The sequence below is a fragment of the Rhopilema esculentum genome, chromosome 20, assembly GCF_057945365.1.
Source record: "Rhopilema esculentum isolate cy_ngs chromosome 20, ASM5794536v1, whole genome shotgun sequence".
NCBI classification, from domain to species: domain Eukaryota; kingdom Metazoa; phylum Cnidaria; class Scyphozoa; order Rhizostomeae; family Rhizostomatidae; genus Rhopilema; species Rhopilema esculentum.
The window spans coordinates 9,788,553-9,814,808 of record NC_142834.1 but is presented as its reverse complement, the minus strand read 5'-3'; the positions used below and the strand labels follow the sequence as shown (position 1 = coordinate 9,814,808).

General features: G+C 35.7%; 2 protein-coding genes across 5 annotated transcripts in view; one reads left to right on the top strand and one right to left on the bottom strand.

Annotated features, from left to right (window-relative positions):
* The first annotated feature begins 573 nt into the window (after positions 1 to 573).
* On the top strand, positions 574 to 25,326 carry LOC135687061 (uncharacterized). 4 transcript variants are annotated; one of them, XM_089114273.1, is made up of 3 exons: positions 574 to 706; positions 12,681 to 13,681; positions 20,060 to 25,326. In XM_089114273.1, exons 2-3 carry the CDS (start codon positions 13,325 to 13,327, stop codon positions 20,237 to 20,239), a joined length of 537 nt encoding a protein of 178 aa, XP_088970399.1. In that variant the 5' UTR covers positions 574 to 706; positions 12,681 to 13,324; the 3' UTR covers positions 20,240 to 25,326. The 4 variants fall into 4 exon arrangements, with proteins under 4 accessions (XP_088970399.1, XP_088970398.1, XP_088970396.1 ...); XM_089114272.1 differs by lacking the exon at positions 574 to 706 and adding an exon at positions 2,815 to 2,954; XM_089114270.1 differs by lacking the exon at positions 574 to 706 and adding an exon at positions 9,671 to 9,991.
* The window catches only part of LOC135687060 (calcium/calmodulin-dependent protein kinase type IV), a 15,670-nt gene continuing 14,115 nt past the window's right edge, over positions 24,702 to 26,256 (bottom strand). The window contains exon 11 of the mRNA XM_065203507.2: positions 24,702 to 26,190. Within this exon, the coding sequence (XP_065059579.1) occupies positions 26,056 to 26,190 (135 nt within the window). The 3' untranslated portion in view covers positions 24,702 to 26,055. The remainder of the gene's footprint in view (positions 26,191 to 26,256) is intronic.

Here is a 26,256-nt window from a genome sequence, read left to right as displayed (position 1 = left end):
ATTTAGATTAGCCAAAATTTTCATATCGATAAACCAATAGATTAGAAAAATATGATAATTCAAAATATACATGTAGATAACCGTCAAAAAAACTTTTGCCTCCTCAAGGGGAATAAGGGGGGGGGGGGGTAAGAGGAAAATGCCTTTGCTTTTCTTTGTTTTGAAGATGAAGGTAATATGTAAAGGAAAAGTTTTTACAAGCATTTTTAGATGTAAAAATGCCAAATATTTTGCTGAGATCAAGCCTTTGGATCCTGTTCTTCTTATCTTTCACTTTCTCCCTTCTTTTTCGTCAATTCAAGTGTACCTATTTCAACATTGAATACGTTTCCTGTTACAAAATAAATTTTTAGCAACGAACTGTAAAAACCACTTATTTGAGTGGTTTGTTTTTTCAAATAATCGAGCGTTCTGAAGTCACAGAGTTGAAAGCAGATGTTATGTTATTGTTATCTTCAAAGAAAAATGAATAAATAATTTAGCTGAAAAGAACAATTGTCATAAGTCAAATGAGACACGTGTTACTTAAAAATTGATACTATGCAAATCTTGTTGATGAAATTGGAATCTGCTGCTTTGCTCGTTTTAATTGTATTTTGCCAGAGATTTCATAAGGCAAACACCAGCTCAGAGTTAAGCCAAAGGGAAAAGAATCTCAAACGGATATATAGAAAACAATCACAGCGCAGAATTGGAACACTGTTCGGTATGTATGATTATAAGTAACTAGCAGGTACTTGCTAAGAAAATATTTAAGTTAAACGAGAAAATAGTTTTGTGTCTCTTCTTATCGTTATCAATCAATGGGTTTCGAAATGTAACGGTCAAGATTATTTTGCTCTCAATCGCTCAATGTATGGTGATAATCTGATAACAAAGAATACAATATGCATAATCTGATATAAAAAAGTATATATGTAGATATTTTTTGAAAGTTGAAAAATAAATGTTTAGTAAATCTTTGCAAATGTCGAAATCAAGGCAACATTCGAACAGCTTTAACAGTTATTCTCTATCATTCTAGCAGGCAAAATAAATTATAACAACATAGATCATTGTAAGTGAATGTAATGAATGCTATTTCAATTTTGATGCTATTTCAGCATAGAGTTAATAGGGTCCTATTAACTCTATGTATTACCCCTACCAAAAGATGATTTTACCAAGAAACTAAGAGTTTTACAGACCATATTAAAAGATAGAAGACATTGAATCTGTTTAAGTTCTATGGATCTTTCTTATAAAATGAATAGGCAGTTGGATAACTGAGAACCGAGGAATATAAATACATTTCACTTAATTCATTTCTGCCAAATAATATAGTCAAAGTTGCCTTTAGTTTAATGAATTCTTTTAAATCTCCTGCTGAGAAGAATACTTTAAGATTTTTACAAATTCACAGTATTACTGCATTTCTAAAGGAATGATAGCAGCAACAATCTCTCAGTAACCATCATATATTTGTAACTTACTTGCTTAAATTCTTTTTATCTGAGTTAAAGCTTGAAGAGATTAATACCCTCTAGAAAAATCCTCTAGTATACATGGACAAAGGCAAATTCGAAATTTTATGCTAGATCAAACCTTTTATTACCGATTTCTTTATGCAGGGCCGCAACCAGGCGGGACGGGTCCCGGGGTAAAAGACTCGACCGTCAAAAATTTAATGACACACCCTGTTTTCGTCCCTGTAAACTCCCTTGATCTGAAACTTAATGCTAAGATGGGCTTTATACGTTTCTACGTTAATACGTTACTAATCTAAATCTTTTTTACAAACCTTTGGCCCGGGGTTCTATTTATACAAAATAGGTAGAAGTGCGGTTTTACAATTCAATACAAAACAATTAGCTTTGTTGCAATAAAAGTGAGTCGACTTATGAGTCCCTCTCTCCCCGATACATTTTATTCAAAGTGTTATCCATTAATTTTTAAAACCTTTACAGTGCAACATTACGAGATTTTTTAAGGCAAAAGCATCGACTAATGTCAATCTTGTTAGCAACATCACTTTCAACACCTCAGCATTCATAATAACAGCCATATACTAGCTAAATCATTCAGTTAGCCATCATTCGGACCCACTTTTCTAGCCGGTGTTCAAGATCGTCGAAAAGACGTTTTAAACAGAAACAACACATAATTAATTTCAAATACATCAATATTTGACGTATGATGGTTAAAAAAGACACTTAAATTCTGAGCATGGACCCCAAAGCACTACCCCGGCTGAAACCCCCTGTCGGCGCTACTGTTTCTATGTATTACTCTTAGTAACACACAAAGCTTGTTATCTATATCTGCAACCTGCAAATCCACTGACCATCATTGCCTACACATCAGACTCATCAGAGCAAATGACATTCATTCTCTACTACCAAGCCCATTTGCAATGTTTGGTGTTGTTAGCTTTCTTGATCAAAATGTGCCTTTTTGTAGAGTCAGATTAAGGTGGGTGCTATTGGTGCTGCAGTATCAAGCCAAATTTGGGCTTGATCTGATTTTTGGACGTTTGGATTTACTTTCGAAGTGTATTTCTATGCTGAATATTGCCCCGTCGAAACTGTGTTTAAGAATGTCAAAATCTGCCTATACTTCTATAAACTGCAAATCATGCCTTTGGCTGTTACTAGAATACTAGAATGCATGTTTACATCATTTTGGTTTCGTGCGTCTAAAAGGGGGTTTCCTAAATGGGCTATGTAATAAAATACTTACTTACATATAGCGCTCTTTTGCAACCTGCAATGCATAAAACAACCGGTTACATATCTCTAAATGTCATGAAGCAAAGGGCATGTGTATGTATACTGCCAATTATTAATGGGAACTAAACGCAATATGCAACCTGCAAAGATGAGGCGGTGTAATCTGTAAAAGAATGCGAAATCATCTAATGTCTAGGCAGAGTATTTCATCATCACTAATACTAATCGTGGCAACTTTTACCAAAGGTATGTTGCTATGATGTAACTTTGTGACATTCAAAACAAAAGTTCTTAATGTTTAGATGCAAGTCGTTCAAAGAGTTTAATTACATTTAGTGCATAAATGTTGAACAATAATTCTATCTTGTATGAAAAAATTTAATTTTCTTCATTAGTCTGATTTATCATAAATGCATTGGCCGTCAAGTTTAAGTTTAATGTGTAATGTAATTATTCGTGAAGGTGGAAATGGATAACAATGAGACGCATGATCGGAAATATTATTGCGAAAGCAACCTCATGACTTTTGTATCATACATCCACTAACATTGCTAGGATGCAAGTTATTTGGGGGAGGGGGGGCAAAGGCAAGTTGGGCAAGCTGTAGGGATCTTAGAAAACAATTCGCCCTTTGGAATGCCGAAAAGCGCCTGTTCACGAAAGACAACTTAAAACAAGCAATGCAAATGACTTTTAAGCACTTCTGTCAGAAACAAACTTTCTGATAATTTGGGGGGTTGCCCTCCTGCCCCTTCGCTGCGCTAGTGCAGCCTCTACCCTAATTATGGCCACAGTCTCCAACTCTAATATGATCTTTATTCCTCTGTAGACAATTTTAAAATCATTTCTGCTTTCTGTAATCGAATTAGGCATTTCGATCCGTGAAAATTTGCTCATACCCACCTGCCACTTTAACGTTTAACTTGCAACCAGTTACTCCTGCCAATATCTCATCTTGAGACAGGTGTCTGTGTTTACATACCACACCGAATCCAACGACTGGTACACTCTTTTTTTTATAAGAACAATTTTATAAGAACACGAGCCTCAAAATTGGTCAAAAGTTAAGAAGAAATTGAGGCTGAGCTTCTGCTGAGGCTGAGCTTCTGGAAAATGCAATTTTGAACAACGTTTTTTCTCAAAATCGGGGATTTTTAGCGATGTGTGGGTGCTTTTTCGGTGAATATTCAAATTTCTCAGCAAATTAAGGCTGTCTCACTCACTTTGTTGGCAAATGAGGCCTGAACACCTCCTTAGAGCAAAAAAGCTAGCAATAGCACCAGTAGCGGACTGGCTACCCTTTAACCCACCGGGAAAAGCAAGCAAAAGGGCGCCAATAGGTGTTAAAGTTGCTTACTTTTTGGGCTTGTAAAACGGGCCTGGAAAAATTTTGCCATATTTCATCATTAAAATCCTTTGCAATTGAAAACACCCTATTTAGAATGTCGGAACAATTAGCATTGGCATGAAGAAGACTCTCTGTCAAATTGACTGTATTTGAAACGTCTACACGGCTGGTCAAATTTGTCGGTATCAAGTGACGTATTGTTCTCAATTTATGTATGAAATGATGTTATCAAATTATAGATTTTGAAAGTTGGACTTAAATTCAAAGCACATTTTCAGTTAGCAAGACACTCCCTTCCAAGACTTTATAAAGAAAGCAGCTTCTCTGGCCTAGGAGACAAGATTATTTTCGATTAAACTCGATCTCAAAATCTTTAAAAATTTGACGAAATATATGACTTCGTTCTCATCAAACGGTAACATAAAGTTTTTTGAAAGTTTTGCAGCATATCATTGAGAAATGTAAAGGGGTGCCTCAGCACCTGCTAGCCTAATGACTATGTTGCTCCTGCCTCCACGCTACAGTTACATATCATTTACAAAAGATATGATTCCAGTTCATCAGCGTGCGGAATTATGATCAGGTATTGAACATGTGCTCAAAACCGTAGACTTGTCTGAAAGATATCTGATAACATATCTTGGACAAATGGATTTTAAGAAACCTTGCTGCCATCTTTTTTGCGCAAATTGATGATTTTGCAGATTGATAGGCTCCCTCTCTATGAGAAACTGTGCGTAGAAGTGGTAAAAGAATAAAGACTTTTTTAAGAAAAGGCACAGTTCCTTCCCGGGACAAAAATTTGAAGAAAGATTGGAAAACTTTTATAGCTAGTTGCAAATTTGAAACCAGTTTTTTCAAAACAGCAGGTTTAACTTTCCATTAAGTTTTCTAGAAGGTTCTTACATGAGGGTATCAATCCTCAGCAAATTCTGTATAATTTTTTTCAAAAAATGGTCAAGATTTTTTACTTCAAGTTTGTGATAATTTCTTTTGGGACAAAACTCCTGGTTTTAGCATACAAATTAAAGCAGGATGCCTGTGAGTTGTTAGTTGAATTGCAAAACATAATAGCTTGCCACGGACAGGAAGTATTGTCCTCTATCATTCTTAGAGCATTTTTCACTATCAAGGGATGGTTGATGGCCCAAAGAAAAAAGGACTACATATAGACCAGAGGTGAGAGGGGGAGCATTATCACCTGAGCTGGCAATTAACCAGACTAACTTTTTCTGACTCAACTTTTTGTGTAGATTACGAATCCGGATGTTTCTTTGGCGTTTAGGGGGGCGTTTTCTAGATATAGGAGGTCAAAGCCCAAAAACACGCGATTTGACCTAATTTGACTGTTTTCTGCTACCACACTTTAAAAATTGGTAATTTTTGTTATTATCTGGTGATGTAGTTATCTTACGAAAACTAAAAGACAGTGATAATAGTTTCAAATTACGTATGTTCTTGAAATATAAGAAGTTTTGAAAACTTGTTGTTTAACATCGTTCAAAGAAAAGGGATCCGTTGATATAGACAAAGCTCTTACTAATCCTCTTGCCCTTGCAACAACTGAAGATACAGATGCCAAACAGCCAAGAGTATGCTACTACATACTGCATTAAAACCAATCATAGTACCAAAAAACCCGCTGCCAAAAATTAATCTGGAAAAATAATCGGTGAAATTTCGGTGAGAACTTGAAAAATCTTTAGAGTAAAGAATTGAAAAACTTTCTGTAAGTTATTTTTATCTTCAACATAGAATTTTCTGGAAAACAGTCATAAAAGTTACAAAAATCGAATACTTTGATGCATACCAAGAGACAGTTGAACTATCAATGTAAGGAAAATTTTAAAATATCACTGGAACATAATTACAAAAGATAAAGAGATAGCATTAAAAAGACATAAAAAACATTTGAGATCTAATAACCCACACACACATTGGGACACATGGATAACACCCCTCCCCCCAAGAGTTCTGAATATGTCCCAGCAGATTCGACATTTTTGGTGCTTACTCAGCAAACTTGGTGGTGGCGTTAGTTAAAAAAATCAATAATAGTCGATGGTATATTTGATTGTTTTCATTTTCATTTCGATTTGTTCCTCTTCGCTCCTCGGCACGTTAATATTTCAACCGTTAATTTGCAAACTGAAACCACTGGGAGCTAAACTCCACATTACAATTTTTCAGCGTTGGTTGCGCGAATGATGAGAATGACTACCAGAAAATCGATTAAAACAGTCAAATAGCGTTCCACCCGCGGATATTTATTTTAAAAATAAGACTGTATTGTTAAGTAGTAGAAATGTCTTTAATGAGTGAAATTTCCAGCAAACTGGAAGCATCAAAGTTCGAAAATTTCCCCCACCTTCTGTGGCAACCATGGTGCCGTCTCAGGTACTAACTTTCGTGTCATGGTTCCTATTCTGTTTAATGATTAAATGACGTCTTTTTTTATTACTCAGAAAAGTTTACAGCGTTGTTAATATAGAAAAATCATGGAAAAAGACCTACAAAGAACTTTCTTAACATATGTCTTTTGTCTTTTTAGGGATATTTTGTTATAAAAGCGAGTTCCCCATAAAAGAATATTAATCACGCTCTAAATTGCTGTTTTTTCTTGTCTGTTATATTCATGTCCTGTCATAATCTTAATGATTGTGCGTCTTTTTGCAATTGGGATTCCATGCTTTCTCTCCAATTGCATAGCCCCCCTATCGGTAGGTCAAGCACCTCCGTCAGAGAGTTTCTAGCGCCACAATAAGTAGTCTCAACTCAACGATCGAGTAATATACTTTGCAAGAAGAAATTCTTTTGTTAAGATTGAGAGCAAAGGTGTAACTCAGGTGGGAAAGTCAAACACAAACCATGGGAAAGCAGATACCAAAATCTGCTACCTACTTCACCATGCCCTACGGATGAATAATGGACAGGAGACAGTTTGCATTGTGCGCTCTGGAGATGTTGATATTCTTGTTATCCTTTTAGCCAACGAGGCTAAAAACTTGCATTTCTTTATGTAGTACGGAAGAGGAAAATACAGGAGACTACTGGGTCTAAATGCTTTTGCGCTATCTTTATTGCGGAAGCAAGCGCTCCTTGGTCTGCATGCATTTTCAGGAAATTTCTACATCTCATCCTTCTTGCGAAAGGAAAGCCTGCATTTTGGAAGCGCTTTTTGGAGGCGATGAAGAATTCCAAAAAATGTTCTCATAGCTTTGCAAGAGAAATTGTTACTCGTGGTAATTTGTTACTCGGCTTAGAAAGGTTTGTTTGCATACTGTATGGAGAGAAACGATTCCTGTCAGTGAATGAAGCAAGATATGCTATATTCTGGTGGACCTTTCAAAAGGAAAACAAAGTAACTGGTCGGTCACTGCTGCCCCCATGTAAAAGCAGCCTCGAAAAACACTTAAAGCGTGCAAACTTTGTAGCAAGAGTATAGAGACGAGCTTTACAAAGCATAATCAACAAAGAAGAACCAGCCAATCACGGCTGGTTAGAAGATCTGTTAATTGATTGGTTCACGGAGCCCTACTATACTATCCTGAGGACATTGCGAAGCTATTGTTTGCAAGCGAAGAAAAATAGAGCGAATCAGAAGGTGAAGGCGAATTTAAACTAAACACTTTAAGAATCCAGTAATAGTGAAATTCCCCTTCCCTGTAATTGCCTGCCCCCCCCCATCAATGCCAGAAAAGGCTAAATTTGACAGAGCATTGATCAAGAAACCAATTTTTAATAAAATTAAACGTTTCCTAAAGTGAAATAATTAAATACAGTCAAACTAGGTCACATCGCATCACATCATTTTTGGGCTTTGACCCCCTATATCTAAAAAACGCCCCCCTAAACGCCAAAGCAACATCCGGATTCATAATCTACGCAAAAAAGTTGCGTCAGAAAAAGTTATTCTGGTTAATTGCCAGCTCAGGTGATAATGCTCCCCCTCTCACCTCTGGTCTAATATTCAAGAGAGACAGCACAAGGAATATGCACATACACTCCCTTTTTTTATAAGAACCAGTAAATTTAAGTTCAGGCTGGCTGTTCTTGATTTTTTCGAAAATCTGAGGCTGGATTGTTCTTAATTTGTTCTTAAATTAAGAGGGTTTAAGCAGTGCTGAACTTAAATTTACTGGTTCTTATAAAAAAGAGTGTAGTTTTTGCTAGATTTGTCTTTGGGTGAGACTCGGCTGAATTCAGCAGTCCGTTCTGTAGAAGTCGGAAGTCATGGTATACGTACAGATCTATAATGGAATTATACTGGTTAACGGAAAAGCAAGGCCGTTGCTACAGTGGGGAGTTAGAGTTTGACACCCCCTTTGAAAAAAATTCTGTTCGTAGAAACAAGGAGTTTTTCCCATTAAGGGATGCTTGTATTCGTCGGCAAATGTTCAAACCTGTCGGAAGATAAATGATATTACATCCATTTTGTTGGCAATTTAGGCCTAAGCACCCCTTTGAGCACCATAGCAAGCGACGGCCATGCAGGAAAGGGACTCCTGTCCTTCTCTTGGATTTGTATAGCGATCTTGTGTTAGCGACTTGATTTGATAAGGTTGTAACTAAAAAAACCCTATCCAAAAAGTCATGAACGATTTGAGCCAACAAATGATATATATTACTTGTGCCAATATTGTGACAATACACACCATGCCTTGATCTCTTCAAGGATCCATGTGCGAGATTCTAGCCTCGAACAAACTATCCGACTAATAATGACTTTAAAAGGATGCATCCAAAGTTTACGTAGGGGCATTCCTCTGGACTCCTTTTTACAAACCATCATTATTTGCCTTTACAAATCTGGAAACATAGCTACTCACTCGGACGGCCTTGGGAGCGGTACATTGGAAGGCCTGCGATAGGTTGTCGGGGGCCTTAGAGGTATATCCAAAGAGGAAGCTTCCTTGTGAGCGAAGCGAGCAGAAAGTTTTTGCAACCACGCCCTCTAGACTAGTTAAAAATAAATTTCAGAATATTCCTTGCGGTCCTTTTTTGCAAAAATGTTGCTATTTTTAAGGCATGGTTTTTTACGTTTGATTAATTCCAGTCTTATAATGGAATTCGTTACTTTATTGGGCACCATAGACCCCGACTTATTCCTTTGAAATAAAGCAATACTGTAAAAGGATTTATCGCACTATTCTTTTCTTCTATTTCTATTTTTTATTCCTTTTATTCTCTTAAAAACACTTCTTTGTAAAAAAGTGGGGGGGGGAGGGGGGCTGGAGCCCTACCTGGCACCACCCATGCTAAAGCAAACTATATCTTCTAATCATGTCATTCTAAACCGAGAGTTTGGCTATTAAGATGTCTTTCAGAGACAGCGATTCTGGAATATCTGATAAATTCGTTAATTGGAGCTTATCCTTTATTATGTCTAGGCATAAAAGATTGGCGCACTTTCCATTTTCTTTATTTTTTCATGCTTTGACGTTTATCTGAAAATATAATGTTGAGCCTATAAAGCATTGCACCTTATTAAAAAAATTTCAGCCAAACTTAAAAAGCAATTTTCGGCACAGAAGACTATACATTTCCATCTTACCACCTGCCAAGAATGTCATGGTGTCAATAAAAATGCCATGTCAAGATTTTATCCTCTTTCTCTTGACAGTTAGTAGCCTTGCGTCATGTTTTGACATTAGGATCACTTGAAAATGGTCTGCTTGCATAAATAGGTTTTCAACAGAACAATATTGCTAATAAGCTGAACTTGCACAGGCCGCCGAGGAATGATTATTGTGCTGGTTTTGATTGATTTCGCGTTTTTAGACACGCAATGTTGCATAATTTATACCGACTATTTTGATTATTTCAATGAACGTTGGGCAAGTTAGAACCGAATTAGGCCAGCTAGGAAAAGGGGAGATATTGGCTGCCCACTGCCACGCAAACAACGTTGTTGTCTAGTGTTGATGTACAGGAGGTAAGATGTAACACCATTCTTAACTTAGAGCTCTCTAGTCAGTTAGACATAAAAAAATAATAGAAGTATCATTTTAACTTGAGTTGAATCTTTAGGTAATCAAACTCAAAGTTTGATTTTATAGGTTTGTTGAAAGTTGGGCGATATATGGAATGGTTGAATATAAATGTTTTAAGGAGATAGATTTTTGCATCTTTGCACAAATAAATTATTAAAGCATCCTAGAGTACTATAGTTGGATTTCAAAGAAACAGCCACAACTGAGACATGTATCTACCTAATCCACGTAAAAGCCTAACTTTCAAAACATAAAAACTGGATTAACAGAATCTATGTGCAGCACAAACAGTGATCCTAGCTCTTTGTTTCCCCATTCTTATCTGTTGGATAAAGAGCAGGTCTTGTTAAAAATAATTCAAAAAATCAGAAGAAACCTTGAGCGCAATTAGACGCAAGCAAGAAAATGTCAGATTTCCAGTGGGCAGGTATTTCAATTTTTAAGTGCCTACTTAAGTATTATTATGAATAATGTTGGAATAATCCACCCGAAATATTCACAACTTTAGAATGATGTAACGCATAAAATGATGTCTGTTTTTGATGATCGCATTAGCCATAAAGCCCAAAGTCAGGTCTTGTTTTAGTTCGACAATGCATAATTCAGTAATTTTTTCTAGATTCTAGATTGTAGGTACTATCAACTTTGAACGAATGACAGTTTATCATTAAATATCGATTATATCACAGTTTAAATAATTAGGTTTTTTATAATGTTAAATATAGTTTTATTAAGATACGCATAATGAAAACTGCGCTGTAGATATAACGCAAGACCCAGTTTGTTTGAGGTGTATTTTCATCCAGGTCGTTACTCTGATCTGCTTGTTTCGGTGAGTTAACGATGGCTCTCTCCGCAACCAATGTTACCGGCTATATACCACCAGTTTTGCTAATTTTCAATCGAATTGCTGTACAAAAAATTAAATTATTTCGCTTCACTTCACGTAATGATGTAAAGTGATACTCATTTAGCCTGCGCGCAGACTCGACTGGTTTTCCCAGAGATGAATTTAATTGAATGGAAAATTTTGTTTTCCACTGACTTTTCCAATCAACTAAATTTCCAGTCAACTAGATTCATCTCTGGGAAAACCAGTCGAGTCTGCGCACAGGCTACCTCATGTTCTTGATCAACCCAGAGACCTGTTTGATAGAATTGATAAGCCTCAAGCTTAATAAATGAAAGCTAAACATCGACAAATCTAAACTACATTAAGACAGGATTACAACGATTCCCAGAGACAGTATCAGAGCAAATAGTGTTAAAGCGATTCACAATGGATAAATATCCAATCCTCTTAAGCATAATTCTAAAGTCAAATTCCGAAGCCAAAACACCCACTTGTATAAGTCAGCATTTCTGTGTATAAGCCCATTGTTAAAGCTTGAAGCATTTTCTCGATGACTAGTTAACAGACACCAAGGTAATATTTTAAAGGAACTTGCAGGTATTTTAAACATTTAACAGATAGATCGTATTTTAGTCTTACTTCAGTTCTGCATTACAAGTCTTGAATAAAATTACCATTCCCCTTTGCAGAAATCACATTTCGCCATAGTTGTTGTCATCGCAAAATCGTCGAGAAAACCCTTGTAAGGGATCATAATAAAACATTGATAGAGTGTATTGAAAATGATTTAATTTTTTCAATGCTTTATCAATTCAAAATAGAATTTAGATTGAAACTTGCTTCTTTGCTCTTTAAAAAAACCAGGTTTCAAAGGGGATATGCCGTTAGACACATTTTATGCACACAGTTTTGTAATTTTCAATACAGCTCAGCTTATACTATTTCGCGTGGTAGCAAAATTTCAGCTCATTTCATTCATGAATTTATCTAGATTTTAGTTAGCTTTATATTAAGCAATTATCATTAATATTTCAAATAAAGGCAAATTGACGCAAGATTTATCATTTCGCCATTAACTATAACAGGCTCTTGAGTATAGATGTTTAAAAAGCAAATACTTTGGCAATTGCAATTTTTTACATAGATTCTCCAACATAACAATTTAGAAATCTCATTACCTGTAAATTGGTGGCAAAATATTTATTATATCTTGGTTTGAGATTTATAAGTTTATACACTCTTTTCTTTTCATAAGAACAATTTAATAAGAACACGAGCCTCAAAATTGGTCAAAAGTTGAGAACAAATTAAGAACAAGCTGTGGCTGAGCTACTGTAAAATCCAATTTTGAACAACATTTTATCTTAAAAACGAAGATTTCAAGCCATATGCGGGAGCTTGTCCTTTGAAGATTCAAACTTGTTGGCAAATGAAGTTTGTCTCACTCACTTTATTGGCAAATGAGGCCTGAACACCTCCCTAGAGCGAAAAGCTAGCAATTGCACTGCTTAACCCCCTTAATTTAAAACAAATTAAAAACAATCCAGCCCGATTTTCGAAAAACTTAAGAAAAGTCAGCCTGAACTTAAATTTATTGGTTCTTATAAAAAAAGAGTTTAGTTAAGCACATCTAGTTATCATGCGACAGATACCGATGCCATGTGAGAATCATTCGCACTGTCTTTAGACAGCATGATCATCTATTTTGCCACTTTGTTATGCAGATTGGACTATTTATTTTGTTGCAACATAAACATATTTGTTTCTTGCGATTACAGGTGCCTTTGGCCTAGCAACAGTCTGGTTTGTCTATAATAAATATTAGCGGAACACAGACAGCACAAAGAGATATAATCCAAATCTGGGGATGAGATCCTGGAAAACACAATTCAAATGCAAATAAATAGAATACATTATTTTAGACAATAAGCAGCCGATAATCTGCTCGTGTTTTTGATGACCGAACGAATCCGGGCAGCTCGTACAGAATATTGAATCGAGTCGCAGCAAACAGAGGTGCTAACCCACGCGATCTTGAAGTAATTCGTGCAGGAAACTCATGTCGCTCATTTAAATCTTGATTTGCATAGTTAGATGATCATGTTATACTACTCAAAGTTGCTGTACTACTAGAGGGCACTTGAAAGGTCTATGCACTGGAAACGTTCATACGAAAGCATTACTTCGCTGCGAAACGAAAGGATGGCTCGTGGGGATGCACGCTTCTGAACGCGTTCAGTGGGCAATAGCTTTTGTGAAAGAATCTTTTTTGGCAGTTCTGCCCGTCTGTTTCTAGTGAGAATTTTATAAAGCCTTAAAGCATCTTTAGAACTAAGATTGGACTTTACGAGGCTCAACAAAGAAGAAAACTTATTAATTGAGCAAGTCGATTCAAACTGAAGACGATTCACAAAATATTGCAATGAGGTACTTGCATATACCGAAGACTTTCTCACACAACATAAAAGAGATTATATTTATGGTTTTAATAATCATTGATTATTCTTCTTTGTTGTCATTAAAGACGAAGAAAGGTACAAAACTTGCGGCCCATAACTGCACACATGCCAAAAAAACTTTGTCATTAAATGATTCAATTGTCAGTCTAAAAAATACTTCAAAACAGCATAATGCAACAGAGAAGAATAAAATGGACCTGAAAGGTTATTCTAACTTGCCAAATGGAACAAAGGCAGAGAAAGGGAGTGGATGTGTCAATGATCAAAGCAGGGCCATTTGTCACACGTATATTCACAGCATGTATCGATTTTATTCCACAGTAAGTCGATTTTTTTGCCTACAATTTTATGAAATTTTTACTTCAGCAACAATTGACAGTATTTTTCAATATGAAAGTTTAAAAGTTTATTTTAGTTAGTCATAGATAAAAACACTAGAGGATAAAACATTCGAACGAAAAGAATTAGGTTAAGATAAATTTGAGGAAAAGGTGACTCGTTAAAACGATTATATTTAAAAACAAACATACATGCAAAAAATATTTGCAGAGTTTGACTTAATAATTCATGTCTGATTCTATGATGAGCACTTATGCTTAAGCTATCACAACTGATAAAGGCAGACAGGTCTTTGTTGACTTAATTGGTTTATTTGAACGCTGTTTATGCATAATATTTTCTTGTTAGTAGGATTTTGCTATAGTCTGCCAAAAACTAAGGTAAACGTCTGAGAGGAGTCAGATATTGAGACTTTCAGATTTCTTCTGTAAAATTTAATCTCATTATTACAACATAGGTATCAATTTTTAGGCAAGAGAAACACCCATACGTTTTTAAAAGTTGTTTTATCTATAGGTAAATGAATAAGACATTTGTCTACACGTAAATAATGCTTTTCAAACCATTGCATTTTCATAAGTTTATACCCAGGGACGCTTTCTTGGTTACAGATGTTTCGTTTCATATAATCTTGAGGCAAAACGATTTCATTTATACAAGGGATTTCATACCAAATAACTACAAGCCTTTATCAATAACATTCCCTAAGCATATGAAAGCAAATCAAAGATTACACAAGTTTAGAGATTTAAATAATGCTCTTAAAATAGTCTTATTTCAGTTTAAGCTGAAAATCAATTTATACCATGGCATAGAAATTAAGATCTACGTATAAGTTGCCTTTTCATTTATTCATCAAGGTGAATGCGCTCCAGCTAGACGTTGCTAGGGAAATGAAAAAGTTTCTAATGCGTGGGTTTTATTCTGGCAAGCAAAAATATTTTTAGGAGACAAGATAGGATAGAATGAAGAAGGTAAATGCCATCACTGTGCAAGAAGAGGCAATATGCTAATAGATATCTCAGTCAATGGATACTCCGGGAGTTTTTCACCTCTAATGCGATCCAATTTAATTCACCTTTGTGAATAGCGTCATTTGACAGCGTATCAAACGTTAAAGAATATAAACGCGATTGAAAGTTATACCCCAAGCGCAGTAACAATATTTTGACATGTACAATGTCTTTCTTAAGTAAGTTGCAAAGTATTTGAAATATTGGGTTTGGAAACTAGGCTTTTTCTAGGTGGTTTGCATACACATTCATACCTCATAAAAAATAATTTAGGATATGGCGAGGGGAAATTTAGAGAGGATGATAAGTAGACTTCTCTCCTACTCACAGAATTTGCTTTTCATAAGCTGGCTAACAAGAATGTAGATGCAACTATCGCCAATAAACCCATCCCTTATACACAAGTCAAAACCTCTCGTGAACAGGCCCGGGAGGAAAGGAATTTAGGCTTTGCGATATCAGCTTTTGCTCTACCATCTTATTTTTACACGGCTCAAGAAATATAGAAGATTGATGCTGTTTGTTATTCTTGCATCGACTATTATATTATTAACTGAGTGCTAAAACTTTGTGTCGGTTTCCATTTTAAATAGATGAACTATGGGGATTATTGAATCAAATGTTTTCTTGCAGCAATACAAAAACAATCTTCCAAATACAGGCTCTCCTGCTCGATTCTTAAGAAACTGTAACAATATGTTTTGCATCAGCCTCGAGCTATCAAAATAGATTTTAAAAACCTACGGTCCAGTAATTTTTGCTGGGAAACGTTTAACATGCACCTTTTAGTTATATTTTTCCCACTGAAAGCCACCACTTGTTTGATGAATGCAATATTCTCAAGAAGTTAGTTACAAGTTTTTGAGAATATTGAATTCGTTTAAAGGTATTTTATAATTGCGACTTGAAGATAAAATGAGTGAGAAGATTAATTTGTTTAGCATCATCAAGTAGGCTAGGACTATCTGGTCAGAGCCTAAGACTATCTGACCATTATAGTACATGGGTCATTGCAACTCCTAAGAAGTAAGAAATTGCTCTACTTACAAACATAATTTCTCACCCTTCTACAATTAGCTCTTTTTCTTCTTCCGTAAACTATTAGTCTTCAATAAAATTGTCATCTGCATAAATCTCTGCTTTTCCTATTGAAAATCCTATTCCTATCCCATTGCTAAGAAAGCAAGTAGAATGGTCATAATTATCATATGTGAGTAGCGTTTCTTTGCATTCAACTTAAAATAATTATCATATGTGAGTAGCGTTTCTTTGCATTCAACTTAAAATTGCAGCTAATTTATTCTGGTTTTGAAAAAAGGAACTGCTTTAACTACCAAAGATATCATTATTTCATTACTTTCAAAAGTCTATAACTTTTTAATATGAACAAAAGCACATCTCTAAACCACGCATGAAATTAAATGATCTAAAGGATCTAAAAACTAAATTCACCAAACTTTTTGCTTCATATAATACAAGATACAATGCCTGCAAAAAGTGCTTGGAACACCCACCTATTTACGCTGCATTTGATATCTTTCATTCCTTACATGAAAAAATTGCTACTTCCGCCCCCTTCCCCCTAAAACAATGTTGATGATTTAGAGAAATATCATAAAAGAAGCGCAAAAGAAAGTGATTCCTAAAATCCTAACCCGTTTGATAGTAAACCAACATTGTTCCGTGGGGGAGAGGGGGATGATTGGTTTTGACCTTGGAAATTGATCTCAGTGTTCCAAGACTTTTGGCAGGCATTGTAGCTTGGAACAAAATATATTGCTAGCTAGAACATGGTGTTGTAATTTTAACAAATCTTCATTTAAAAAGACTCTTTAAAGAGAATCTTCTTTAACAGATCAAGGTCTCCGCCCTTCCTCATAAGCAGTTGTCGACTGTTTCAGTAATATGCATTTTTAATTCGTCGTGGCTCTTATTATCAAGTTCTCCATAAGCATTATTATAACTTTAATAAATATAAACATATGACTACTAACAATTAAAAATATTGCAGTAAACTTGAAAGTGAAGTCTATGAAAGTCAATATTATAAAGGCTTTCTGCTTTTATTTAGAAGCGCCCAATCTTCCCTAAAAACACTCTGGACTATTTTCGCATCAACCGACCATACTTCACGTCACTCGATACCACTCGCTTATTTGTTCAAACTCTTTTGACTTTCCCCTCGACGTGAAATTCGAGTGTCGTAAAGTGATAAAATAATAAGTATTTGAACCGTTTTTTGCCCACAGACATAAAAAACCTAAAGATCTGCCACTGAAATGTTAATTTCAAGATCCCACAGTTGAGAATAGGAACAGGAAGATTAGTCATAAAATTGAGTGGAGCAAAACCAAAACAGATTAAAACAGTTGCACAGATAGGAGAAAACCTTTAGATTAATTTAATGTACGACCTTATTTTAATAGAAACTGTGAAGTTAAATTTCTATACTCGATTTGATTTATTAGAAGATCGATTATAGGGCTTATCGGTGGAAAAAGATAGAATCCTTCAACTTTTATTTGATTCTAAATAAAAGCCAAAAGTAGCAGCTTTATCACCAGGAGCTGCCAGAGCAAGCAATAGAATAAGACGATGTTATGTTTCCCCTCACTGAATTATTGATATCCTTTTGAAACATCTATGTCAATATAGTGTCACATGGGCTATTCTCTTGCTAGAGTGAAAATATTTCTTCCTTGTGTAACACTTAGCCGACACTGAATGGCTACCTAAACGTAGCAGCAATCTACTTTTGATGAAGTGAAACGTAGTTTCGTGTGCAAAAAACATGTATTCTCGTCAATGCTTGCTTTCCATGAAGTTCGTTAATGTGAGAAATGGAAAACTTGTAGAACAAGGCAGCAAGACAGTTTTACTGTAAACAACTGAGAATGTTAAAATTAAACATAAATGGGGTCCAGGAGCAAGGCTTTGAGAGATATATCAATGGGCCACGCTTTTCGAAAAGTCCGCAATTTTTCTTCATAAAGATTGATAATACACCATAATACTGCAAGTGGAAAGGTATCTTGCCTTCCCAAGTTTTTTTCACTATTAGTTAACAACGCAGCACTGTTTAAAGAAAGCACCTTCACTTTTGTTTGCTCATTTGAGACACGAAAATAAAGGCTTAAGCAGAAATATTTGTAATTTATAAAGATTAAACTGATACACATATTAAGTTTGCAATTAAGGATGACTGTCAAAAGATGCGGAACAATGAACTAATAACATGATTAGGCTATGATTTTTAATCTTTTTTAATTCCGATCTACGTTTGATGCAATAATTGAATTGTATGATGCAATAATCACTGTGGAACAGGGGGGCTAAAGGCTTTAGGCCCCCACTTTTTGAAAGAAAGCAAAATAGCAAGAACTGTACCACTAGTAAAGGGATTTTTTTTATTTGATTCTAGCCCCGCCAACTTTGTTTAGACCCCCCACTTTCCTCGACGTTCTGTGGTGTCTTCAAACAGATTTGGCACTCTTTGGGGGTATTTCTTGGCGGTCATTCAAATTATCGTGCCACAGTCCAATATTATATTAATACATTTCATGGCGTCAAATTTTAGTGCTCTTTGATCAAGAGTATGGTCATTGATAAATATGTTATGATTACCATTATCAAGCTATTGTCATAGATAATAAATTATTAATCGATTCAATGACAAATCATTGCAAAATTGAAAGTTTGTTAGCCAACTAATATTTCATTTAGTTTTCTCTTCTCTTCCCTTACGTAAAGCTCTTTGATTTCCCCTTATAGGTATAAAACAGATGTTGGTGAACATCTCTTTGCCACTTGGTCTGGCTCTAATGTTCTTTCTAATAGCTTTTCTATTACCGCTCAGAAACCCAACATTGACGAAGTTCTTTGCCGAGCTCATTTGTTACCTTGGACACGTAATCTTGAAAAATTATCAAAACAGATCTAAGTATCACAGATCTTCTTCAACTGGTATTTTCCAACATTAAATTATAGTACCTTTTTGTAATATATATGCAGGTCAAAATACTTCAAAAGCAACAACGCATAAAGGTCGCTTGTTTGGTTGAGCTTTCCAGCGAGGGGTAAATAAAAACAGAGTACCTAACCAATTATTTACAGAGTATTCCCGAGAAAGAGAGATGAAGCACGTTAGAACATTTTAAGATTGTTTTAATCATTTAGGTTCTTTGTTTCAACCTGTCAATGTAAAAATAATGAAATGTTCAACTCTTTGAAGAAGGCAACTCAGGATTATTGCCCCAACAGAGCATCAATCTAACGGTTGCAAACGACATAATAAAATGTGTATATTTCTATTGACTTACAGCGCATAATGACTGTGAAGGAAGCAGCATATAAAAGTCTGCGATCTGGCGTTAAGAATGCATATCTTTCTGAAACGAAAAGAATAAAAAATTTAGTTTCATTCGAAGAATCAAATCCTCCTAAGCAAGGCTCCTTGAACAGTTAATAAACCTTTTTCCTTAACTGCAAACAAGTAGAAGTTGATATAAATTTATTTCGAGCTCTCCTTCTTATTTCGAACGAATCGCAATTTCAGATGCAGTCTAGCTTGTCAAATTAAGACCTCGCCAATTGGTCTGGGCTCAGCTTGGGTTCAGCCAAACATCCTAAGCCGGGTCTTCAAGTTCAATGAACACACTAGCCGGTACGGGACCAGGTTACAATCGAGCCTATACGCTTGTTACGCTTTTGATACTTTAATTAATATGCATGTAGTTTGTTACTGGACAAACGCATTGGACTTGAATTAGACGAACGGAAGACAGCATTTAGGAAATGAATACTTTCAGCTTTTTTGCTTATGTCGACCAGAAAAGTTGTAAATCGAATTGAATGATGATTTAATATGGATTGAGAAAAAATAAATCAAAACGATAAGTTGATAGATAGTTGCTTCAATTTGACACCATTCCAGCTGAAAGCAATACCGCTAATGAGATTAGTTAAAAGTTAAAAATGAGCAAAATTTCAGTAAATCACTACTAAAAACAAAAATGCTAGCTTGCATAGTAGATTGTTAAACGTTCGAAGAGCATTGAATCTTAAAAACACAATGGACACTGCTATTTGCACAATTTGACAACATTTCATTTTGAAGAAATGAGGAAAAAGTCAGCATCAATCAGTAAGAGGGGAGGGATAGAAGTGCTGCGGCGAATTTGGCTGAATTTCAAGGTTTTATGCTAAGATATCCCAATGTTGGGCTTCAAATGGCGGTTTTACTTGCTTTAAAATCATTTGAAGATGACAAATGTTATAATAATTTTATCATTGATCAAACAATTTTTAGCTTATTATTAGTACAATGATGAATTTGAAATATTTTAGATTGGAGGCTTTCTCATGCTGGCAATTGTTGCAACTGGAATTTCATTTTTAATTGTAACTCATTTCCATGGCCGACATATTGTGAAAACCAACCAGCATGTTGTGGCAAAGATCGCGAAATGGGACGTCATTCAACACCGAAAGCAGCAGGCAAGAGAACGCACAGCGAACTGGATTTGAAAACATTATTTTCTTAGACCCAAACAACACGCATGGACTCACCGGTATTTGCCCCCAGGACACATTCTAATTGGATGCTAACTTCGTGCCAATGTTTGGGCTGCTAGCAAGCTACAGATGGTAGAAACGTTGAAATACACTCAGTGAGGATAAGCCCAGGCCAGAAGAATGCCCATCTTATAGAGCAGTACGACCTGGAATGGGTAAAAGAAGAAAACGAAATCATTGTTAATCTTTTCTCTTCAAACAATATTTGGCTTTAAAATGAGTAATGACACATAAAGTCGTATACGTTTTAATTTTCTTATTTTCTGAAATATTGTGAAAAGAATGGGAAAATTAAATGGCAAGGTTTCAAGAAATTATTTATGCAAAATGTTCAATGATATGAAGCAAGTAAATTTCAAAGAAATTCTTGCATTAAAAAAATCGACACCTTGCAAAAGAAATGTTGCCTTATACAGTAGCTTCTGCTGAATCGAAGCAAATATCGTTATCTAGAATATTGTTTTTACAAAAAGGAATGAAACTAGGCATAATGGATGGAAAATGAGCGATAGGAAATTGATGTGGTGTCTTGTAACAGATAGCATTCATAAAAATACAAAATGCGAGATTGCGTGTATTCAAAATCAAGAAAGTAAACATTGCGCCTGTGATTGCTTCGACATCTGTCTCAATGCCATTACCACAATTTTATCACTAAGACGTATAAAGTTAAGAAATGCAATTCTGTACCATTAAGAAAGCTCCAGAATGGAATTCAAATAGAACTCAATAGAAACGAACGAAATGGTGTATTCAAACTTTACTTACAAGTATGTCTTATCATCGATGCGAAAGTTCCCCATGATTTGTTGTCCATTGCCAACATTAAACCGGTTGCTCTCAATTAACTACTTACTAGTTCAAAGTTTAACTCAAAACGTTGCATTACAATAACAATCAGGACTCCAGGGGAATTTATCAAATAGCTTTGAAGAATCCCATAAGATGTTGAAAACAGTTTGGCTGGCAAATCTTGCCACGCTCTTTGAAAAATACCGAAACTTAATTTGTACCCCATGGCAATTAGAGACGAACGAATATTTTGTATATACATCCATTACATGCATATCATGAAACATCTGTTTTTCATAAACAGAGGCAGAAATAAAATCCAATGTCTTTGCCTTTTCAGCAGAAACAAAAGCAATGCCTTTTCATCAAAGCCCTTCTTTCATCTGTTGTTCGACATTGGTTGAACCCTGTTTGTTTTGGACAGAAAACGGGCTTATTGCTTCAAGAAATCGCTTTATGCATAAGCACGTCCATAGGGAATAAAAAAAGGACCTCAGGGCTGCCCATTTGTGCAATCCTTCATTGGTTCTGAACCCATACGGCTTTCCACAGATCTTTTTTGTCGTTATGCTCTCCTCTTCATAAGAGTCTTTCGCCATTTGGCATTCAATTTTTCATCAAGCAACAGTACCACATCTACATTATTTTCCATACCTGTTCCCTATCTAAAACGACACAATCAAACTTTTTGCCTTCTTCTAGAGCCCTCTCTTGTAGCTGCCTTATTTTAAAATAGAATCTATTGTACGCCCGGTATTCAGCAATTTTTTTGTACTCTTAAAAATAAAGTACGTCATGTTGCAAGATTAATAAATAAGTAATAATGATAAAGGTATTTTTATAGCGCCGTATTTCCCCAGGGCTCAAAGGCGCCTTACAACATAAAATTACATAAAAATTTCGACTAAAGAGTATAATTCACATTGGTTGATAAAATATACATGATCCCATGCACTTAACAAAATAACCATTATTGAAATTAGTATAAGTAATAGGATCTAACTAGGTATGTCTTTAATGCCTGCTTAAAATCATTCAGTGAATCTAGGGATCGAACTGGGTGTAAGAGCATCCTTTAAAAAGTTTGACTACATCTTTCCAATATTCGGTAGTTGAAAAAAACTTTGATTTTCCCCCTTAAAAATGAAATCTAGCTGCTCCTAACTGCTTCATTGAATTCTCAATAACATTTATTGCACAACATCGCTTACTATAATAGACGGTTAATGAGCCACTAAACATGTATGATTCCTGTCCTACATCATTCAAGAAGGATTGAGCAACACTGAAAAACACTGTGCAAATAAATGGGGATGGCCATCCACAATGTTGGTGCTGCATAGCTAAATGAATGGTCTCCTGCTGTTTTCAAATTTGTCCAGTGTTGTTGCAAAAGGTAACCATCACAAGCTGATCTTGTCGAGCGGGCTGGCTCATACTTTAGGACAAGGGCCTCCAGGTAATGAAGCGCAACTCCGTGTAAACATTTGAAAGCAATCATAAGAATCTTGTACTCGGTTCTTGATGAGACTGGCAGCAAGTGTAGTTGCTTCAATACTGGGGTGACATGATCATACTTTGATGCACCAGTCAGAATCCTAGCCGCTGAATTTTGGATCTTTTGTAGTTTTCTAATAGACCATACAGTAAAGAGTTTGTGCAATCGAGTCGTGACATAACAAAGACAGGGATGGCTTTTTCAGCAGCTTCAGTGGTCAAGTATCTTCTTGCAACATTGAATTTTGTAGAGATAGTATCTTGCTGATTTGCAAACTCCATTTACATGAGCCTTCAGTGCCATGTGCTTGTCAAGGATGACGCCTAAATTCCATGCTTCGTCTTTGGGCCATATAGTATTTCGGACCTTTGCATATTGTTGGCGCGTGTCAATTACGAGCATTTCTTTTTTATCACTATTCAGTTTCAAGTTATTGCATAGTATCCATTCATGTCATGTACACAATTTTCCAGCTTCTCAGTCAGCTTTTCTGCATCAACTGGAGTGGGAGTGAACATGTATAGCTGTGTGTCGTCTGCAAATAGATGCATCTGCATATAAACGCAGATTGATTGCGTTTGCGAATAAGAATCTCCAAAGGTAAGGTGTAGATTGTAAAGAGAAGCGGGCCAAGCACTGACCCTTGAGGGACTCCACAGTTAACAGGTTCCTTCTTGGAAATTTCGCTCTCAATACGGACCTTCTGGAACCTCTCCGACAGGTAAGACTCAAGCCTTTTTGGTGCATTACGTTGAATGCCACATCTAGCTGACAGCCGTCTTAGCAGCAGGTTATGATAAGGCTGCACTAAGGTCAAGCAACAGTAAAATTGCTACTTGTTGCTTGTCCATTGCCATTAGAATATCGTCCTCGACCTTGAGAAGTGCTGTCTCAAAGCTGTGGAATTGTTTGCAGGCAGACTGAAGTGGCGTTTGTAATCTATTTGAAATCATATGAAGCACAATTTGGTTTGCAGCAGCTCTCTCGATAATCTTAGATACATACTGTAAGTTTGATATAGGTCTAAAATTTCTTTTTATCCGCTCTATTTCTTTATTCAACGGGAAATATGTTCATGACTCAAGAAACACCTTCCATTATGGTTAATGATGTTTTAGACATACAGACACCAAATCCAGAAGGAAACTTTTCATTTCATCAAAAAACTTTGATGAATTGATACTTCAAAAAGGCTGATCAACCCAAATAACGCCTCAGCTCCTTTTAAGTATCTTTTGAAAAGTGAATATAGTGAGCGAAAATAACAAAGAGACAAACTTTACCATGACAAAATTTGCCTTTCAAGGAAGAATTGATGTTGGGACCGCCATCCCCCCCTCTCCCCCTCAATATCTATAGCCATGCTACGACCCTGTGTATGATTACAAAGAATGAATTGATCACACACAACTTACAGGTTTACTTTAATAAATCTAATAAATTTCTCCAAAAAAATATTTTATTTTCCCATCGCACTTGAAGAAATAAATAGCTACGAAAATTAAGCATAATGGTTGCCAGATTCCTGATGTGTGTTAAAAATCAAAATTATGTGTAGTCATCACAGTTTAGAATAGAGAAGTTTTCATGAAAAAGGTAGACAGATACAAGAATGGACCGCTGATTCTTTTCGCAAATTTGAGCAACCCTTATGGTCATGAGGAGTTTAGACTACCTGGAAAATTTTAACTGATATTGTATTATTTGTACAATATTAAAGATTACTTTTACCATTAAGACAGTCAAACTCTTTCATACATTCAATCTTTACTCTTCAGTCACCTTTCACTCTTCTTTACTCTTCAGTCACCTTGAAACCTATCCTATCAATGATCTGAGAGCAAAACCGATAAATTGATTAAAGAAGCTGAATACAAGGGAAAGAGGTAACAGTGAAATCCATACAGGACCAGGCTATCATTCGAAAGAATGGCACGACAAAGCACAACTTGATTTTCAACAATCTGATATTTTAAACTTGACGGGAACATTTCTGCCCAGACCAAACCAGAACAAACCAGAGAACAAACCAGACCAGATGCGACCTGACGGTTGGAAGTGGCACGTATCTTTTTTACCATGTCAAAAAGATCTTATATATTCGTTTCGAAAGGAAACAGATAGTTGAACAATGAATTTACATTTCATTATAGTATGACTAAAATACAAGATAGTAAATACTTATATTTTCTGCATTAGGTGAAGCGATCTAAAAATATAACGCATTTTCACAGCATACGTGAATAAATGTTATCTAAATCTAAACCTCCTTAAAAGGGAAAGACCACAACAAATATGCACCTAATACATAACATAACAAAGTTTAATGACTTTTAAGTTAAGTTAAAAGTTTTTTTATACGTAACTACAATCGCTCCCAAAGGTCTTGGCACATCAGACTAAATGTTTGCAAATTTTTATCGCACCCCTCTCTCCTCCTCCAAATTTTTTTATGGAGTGTCCAGAGGTTCGATATCGCCCAATGGATTTCTTTCAGGTGACTATGATATTTAATTCTACAATCAACATGGTTTGGGAAGAGAGGGTGCAGTGTCAGTATTATCTACCTGAAACAGTGTATTCTCTCAAACAACACTAGGCAACAAGGCGCTCCAAGGAAATTAGGCAGGGATTGTAGAATGAATCTATAGTGAAGGCTGAATATAGTATGAATAGAAAACATGTCGTATACGACAGGTCTAAGAACATGATTGAAAACTTAAGACTGCCTACAGGAGAGTGGAGAAAAGACATACGAGAAATAAAAAGAAAACTCATTTGATCAAGTTTAAGTAGCTTTCTAAGGTCTTCAATGCATTGGATGACGATGAGCTTTTAAAATTGAGACAATATTAAACATTAGTGAGGGAACAATTTTGTATTAACGCTAGCTTAAGAAATTGATGTCTTAGCTGGCTAAGATGTTGGCAGTGTATGATAGTAGGGGTGTATGACGTGTACACTCTCAACCAGTGATTCAATACCTGTACGATACGTCTTCGTTGCAGTTTCTTTTCCAAAGCTATTTTACCAGTTTCGAAAAATAATGTGTTCTCCTCATCAAATATTATCAATTGACTAGAAAACCTACCTAGAGCATTCTCGCCAAACCTAGCTGGAAAAATATTTTCATGTTGCAAACCATGAACTCTAAATTTTCCCGAAAAAATTTACAATAAACGAATGAAGCAATTACTTCAAAATATTTTTAGTTTGGCCGGAAACTAAAGTTCGTTTGAAAAAATAATACAGCAGCGATTAATGCTTAAAAATACAGTGAGCAATAATTTCAAAGAAGGCTATAGTGACCTAAAAAAGTAGCCAAAATGCTTATCTAACATTGAGCTTATTTTAGAAATGATCGAAAAGTCATCGTTTACATCTAAGCTGTTAAATACTTTAAATGCACAAATACATGGCATCTCGCTTTAGATGGTTTCCTCCAAATCAAGTGTTAGATTTTCGATTGAGAGTTGACTCACTTGCTCTTCAATCTAGTGAGCTCATTAACGGCCAATACCCCGAGCATGCCAGCCTTCAACTTTCTTTTGGCATTGAATTCCTTAAGCTTCTCGTGTGTCTGCTCCATGTGCTTAAAATTGGCACCTTTTCCCTGAGAGAAAAGCAAAGCAGTTGGACATATGAACAAACATCACGATCTCAATGTTGTGTGAAAACT